Below are 5,000 nucleotides of genomic sequence, written 5' to 3'. Positions count from 1 at the left end.
TCCAAATCTATATTTTCATTCACAATTTTTCTTTGTGCAGTATTACCTTATTCATTATGTAGAGGGTTACTTCTTACATTTCATAATATTATCTTTTGTATTCTGAACTGTTCCACTGTTTAGAGAGAATTTCTTAAAAAAATAAAGACTATAAAGTACTAAAATCTTTGAAAATCCTTGACTTCTGTTTCTTTTAAATATGCAAGATGCTGAAGCTAAAAAGCCATACAATTTTCAAAGTAATACCATGAGTAATGACTTAACCACTATAGGTATCATTGGTAGTTACTATATCATTATTAGTAATGTCAATGTAATACCAGCATCATAATATTTCTTTAGATAAGCACTTCTGATTTTGTGTTCTGTTTATTCTTTTGGTGAAAGTATATATAAAATAATAGGAAAAAAAATTGAAAATCATTTTAATATCAGAGACTGAATTTGTGATAGTAACTCTTACACTAAAACAGCGGGCATATGCAGGGAAGGGCTAATGGGTATATGCCCCATTAAGATTTATGATTGAAGTGACCTTTAATGAAGACCAGTTCACCAATAACTTCTATAGAATTACTGGAAAATGCAAAACAATTTGGTCTGTTGAGGCACAGAGGCGAAGCTTCAAAGGATTAATGGACCAGGCATTATCTGCATGTCAAGCAATTCCCTGGTGGATGCCAACCTATGCCAAAATCCTAAGTTATGCCTCTGCTCCAAAATGCATCTCTAATGTTCTGCTTATTGCAAACTCTGATTACTTTAATTACTTTCATTTCAGGGATATTGGCAAACATATACAGAATATCTTTGCTAAATGCAAAACACAGGTTGGCTAAATACTGTGTATACATCTCACCCACATGATTTTTCTATAAAAAAAAATCTTAACACAGTGGCTATAATCATCGTAACCATAATGGCTGTTGACCAAGAGACTAGAAAAAAAAAAAAAAAGTAAATCTGATAAAACTTATTAGTTACATTTCTTGCTTTGTAGAGTTAGTCATTCATATCTTTTCTACATTTATCTTGACAAATTCTATACAGTGGCAGTGATGTTTGACTGTAATAATTGTGACAGAGATGACAGAGATATTAAGGTAAATGATAGTATGGATAATCAAGGTGAATTACCAAATTATTTAAATCTCAAGTATATTTCACAGCTATATCTGCCTCATCAGTAGCAGAAATATTCAACACTGTGCAGTACTCTTCTATATAAAGAGGGTTTTTCTGTCACTTCATCACCAATAGCATTTTTTCTATCACTTTATTCACTATTAGTGTGTTACTATTAATGTCTCATGAATAAATGATGTAAATCATAGTATTTCCAACAGTGGTGTTAGAGATTGTTTATAATGGCTTGAGTTCACAATGAGTTGTGAATAGCCCTGTATTTAAAATCTGTCTCTATATCTCTTCTTCTTACAAAAAAAATAAATTGATAATAATCGTAATTAAAACTGATATCAGAGTTCATGGTATGAAAGCCACCCAAAACTGGGAAGAAACCTTTGCTATATTGCTTTTTCTATTCATTTTGCACTGCAAATGTTGCAGTTGTCAAGTAAAAATCTATTATTTTCCAGCCTGGTTTAAATTTCAGTTTCAAGTACGAAAAACAACTTTGATCTCCACAGTGTGTTTCTACTGAAGTTCTTAATTACTGTTTTGTTATTTATATTAATGTGCAATTACTTTTTGTAATATGTCTTCTTTTTTAAATGTATTCTACCAAAGATAATGGAAATTTACTTTCTCTTTCCAAATCTATATTTTCATTTACAATTTTTCTTTGTGCAGTATTACCTTATTCATTATGTAGAGGGCTACTTCTTACATTTCATAATATTATCTTTTGTATTCTGAACTGTTCCCACTGTTTAGAGAGAATTTCTTAAAAAAATAAAGACTATAAAGTACTAAAATCTTTGAAAATCATTGACTTCTGTTTCTTTTAAATATGCAAGATGCTGAAGCTAAAAAGCCATACAATTTTCAAAGTAATACCATGAGTAATGACTTAACCACTATAGGTATCATTGGTAGTTACTATATCATTATTAGTAATGTCAATGTAATACCAGCATCAGTAATATTTCTTTAGATAAGCACTTCTGATTTTGTGTTCTGTTTATTCTTTTGGTGAAAGTATATATAAAGTAATAGGAAAAAAAATTGAAAATCATTTTAATATCAGAGACTGAATTTGTGATAGTAACTCTTACACTAAAACAGCGGGCATATGCAGGGGAAGGGCTAATGGGGTATATGCCCCATTAAGATTTATGATTGAAGTGACCTTTAATGAAGACCAGTTCACCAATAACTTCTATAGAATTACTGGAAAATGCAAAACAATTTGGTCTGTTGAGGCACAGAGGCGAAGCTTCAAAGGATTAAGGACAAGGGCATTATCTGCATGTCAAGCAATTCCCTGGTGGATGCCAACCTATGCCAAAATCCTAAGTTATGCCTCTGCTCCAAAATGCATCTCTAATGTTCTGCTTATTGCAAACTCTGATTACTTTAATTACTTTCATTTCAGGGATATTGGCAAACATATACAGAATATCTTTGCTAAATGCAAAACACAGGTTGGCTAAATACTGTGTATACATCTCACCCACATGATTTTTCTATAAAAAAAATCTTAACACAGTGGCTATAATCATCGTAACCATAATGGCTGTTGACCAAGAGACTAGAAAAAAAAGAAAAAGAAAATGAAAAAGAAATAACTCATAGGGGAATGAAAAACACATAAAATTCAAATAATTTATATACTCATTAGGTGGTAAAAATGAGTACATGGGACCTGTCATGTTCTGGCCACACCATATAAATGCACACTCATCATATACCTAATAATTTTCCCTATATAATCTTGATTTTTTCTTTAAACAGGCTGGATTCATATAAATCAACTTCCAATACAGCCTCTATGTTTATATATAAACATACATATATATATATATATATATATATATATATATATATATATATATATATTAAAATAAAGTAAAATTCCCTATAACACCATTCACCCTATAAAAATATCTGGAATACATATATACTCAGCAATGTTAATAGATCCTGTAAGCTTAAACAATAATTTGCTGGGGATATAATATGAAATAAAGAAGAAGAAGAAGAAAAGGAAGAAGAGGAAGAGGAAAAGAAAAACAATATTGACTTCTGAGGTATGTAATGCATCAAAGGTGACAACTATGACAAACATGATATGTAAGAATCAAAATAAAACTTTAGTTATAGGTATATAAAAGTTCAATAACATGAGCTATTAACCCTTAGCCTCCAGGTGGCATGTACGTATATGTAATGGCATGCGTGGTCATGCCACGCACGCTAGGGTGATAACACGAGCCCCTGGTAGCAGAGCCTGGGCCACAACCCGGAAGAGAGGGCTTGTGCATTGGGAAATCACCTGTCGGCATTGGGATAAGATAAAATTCTAAAATATGGTCTATTACATGTGATATGTGAGACTCAAAATATGAATTCAGTTACAGATATATAAACTTTCTGTAATATAGACTATTGTATGTGATATGTGACACTCAAACTGAAATTCTGTAATAGGGCTATTGTAGGAAATCTAACCAAGTGTCGTTACCACTCAATCTGGTAACCAAAAATATGCCTTCACAACCAAAACAGCTTACCTACTGAAATCATCAAGGTAGGTAAACTGAAAGAAATCTGGGTACCTGTCCTAGAGCAAGTCTATTTTTTCAAACTTTGTTAGGCAAACAAAGCGTAATGGTTATTTTTTCCAGGAATACAGCATTATTCATTTCAGATCATATCCGGCTAAATTCAAAACAAATTTAAGAGTAAACTTCCTTTAAAAAAAATAATAGTGTTAGTAATATAAATCTTCAGAGTGTTAAGATTGTATGTAACAGAATATTTGTGCAATTGTTCAGTTTATACAGAGAAGCTGAAATCTGTATGTCAAATATCAACAATTAACAAACTTAATAAAAGCTAAATATCAAAAATAAAGTGATCTTCATCACAAAGACATCCCCCAAGAAAAAAAGAAAAAAATAATCATAATAATCCTATTTCTTTTATCACTTCTTTGTTTGTTGTCTTGTTTTTCTTCTGCACAGATAAAACTGAGCAAGACTTAAGGTCTGTCCTATCTTCAAAGGTCGTCGTGTAATGCTGCATCCTGGGCGTACCCCTATAGGACCAGGTGCAAGTAATCAACCACGAAAGCGGAGATAATAGTATTGAAATTCTTAATGGTCGGGTAGTGAAGAGCAGATTCATTGTCCGTGTTTTTATGCCACACGGATGGGAAGGGGACTGGGATGACGTGAAGAATAGGTACGCCTGCAAGAAAGGATGAATAAATGTACATTATTTGAATGAAAAACACAAAGGATATCTGACATCTTGAGGAACATCACTGGCCTTACATTTAAAGCTTTATTTAATAAAAAAGAAAAAGAAAATCTGTGTCCATCTTCAAAACCATAAACAAATAAAGGACTGTCTGTTGTAATATCCATCTTGATGTACTATAAAGAACAATCCTTACTTGTGTGTATGATATTTTTCCAATATTATATACTCAAACTTACCTCTCTCCAAGAAGGGAATGTGATCATCTTCAATGTGCGAATTGTACAGCCTCTGCTGCTCAAACATGAACCTACGCCTGTTCAGGATTCCCAAGTCATTCAGCCTCTGCTCATATGACACGAATCTGGTGTACCAAGAATCCGTCTCTGGGAAGTAACTGTAGAACCGGACATCTTCTGTTCCAATAAGGTCCAGGAGAACAAACAGGTCCTGTGAATAATAAAAATGTCAACAATCAAAAAAAAAAAAAAAAAAAAAAAAAAAAAAAAAAATTGGCATTCACACATTTAGACATGAATAAATATGAAGGGAAATAGGGATGGATGGATAAAAGGATGGATGGATGGATGGATGGATGGATGGATGGATGGATG

At 32.3% G+C, this 5,000-nt stretch overlaps 1 protein-coding gene across 2 annotated transcripts in view; it reads right to left on the bottom strand.

Annotated features, from left to right (window-relative positions):
• Positions 1–2,773: 2,773 nt before the first annotated feature.
• LOC125048269 (glutaminyl-peptide cyclotransferase-like) overlaps positions 2,774–5,000 on the bottom strand; it is a 49,106-nt gene continuing 46,879 nt past the window's right edge. For both annotated transcript variants that reach the window (XM_047646884.1, XM_047646885.1), the window contains 2 exons: positions 4,626–4,836; positions 2,774–4,374 (listed from right to left, as the gene is read on the bottom strand). In XM_047646884.1, the coding sequence (XP_047502840.1) occupies positions 4,223–4,374; positions 4,626–4,836 (363 nt within the window). In that variant the 3' untranslated portion in view covers positions 2,774–4,222. The remainder of the gene's footprint in view (positions 4,375–4,625; positions 4,837–5,000) is intronic.

Source organism: Penaeus chinensis, chromosome 43 (genome assembly GCF_019202785.1).
Source record: "Penaeus chinensis breed Huanghai No. 1 chromosome 43, ASM1920278v2, whole genome shotgun sequence".
Taxonomy (NCBI): domain Eukaryota; kingdom Metazoa; phylum Arthropoda; class Malacostraca; order Decapoda; family Penaeidae; genus Penaeus; species Penaeus chinensis.
The sequence above is the reverse complement of the archived record's forward strand: the minus strand, read 5'-3'. Positions and strand labels throughout refer to the sequence as shown.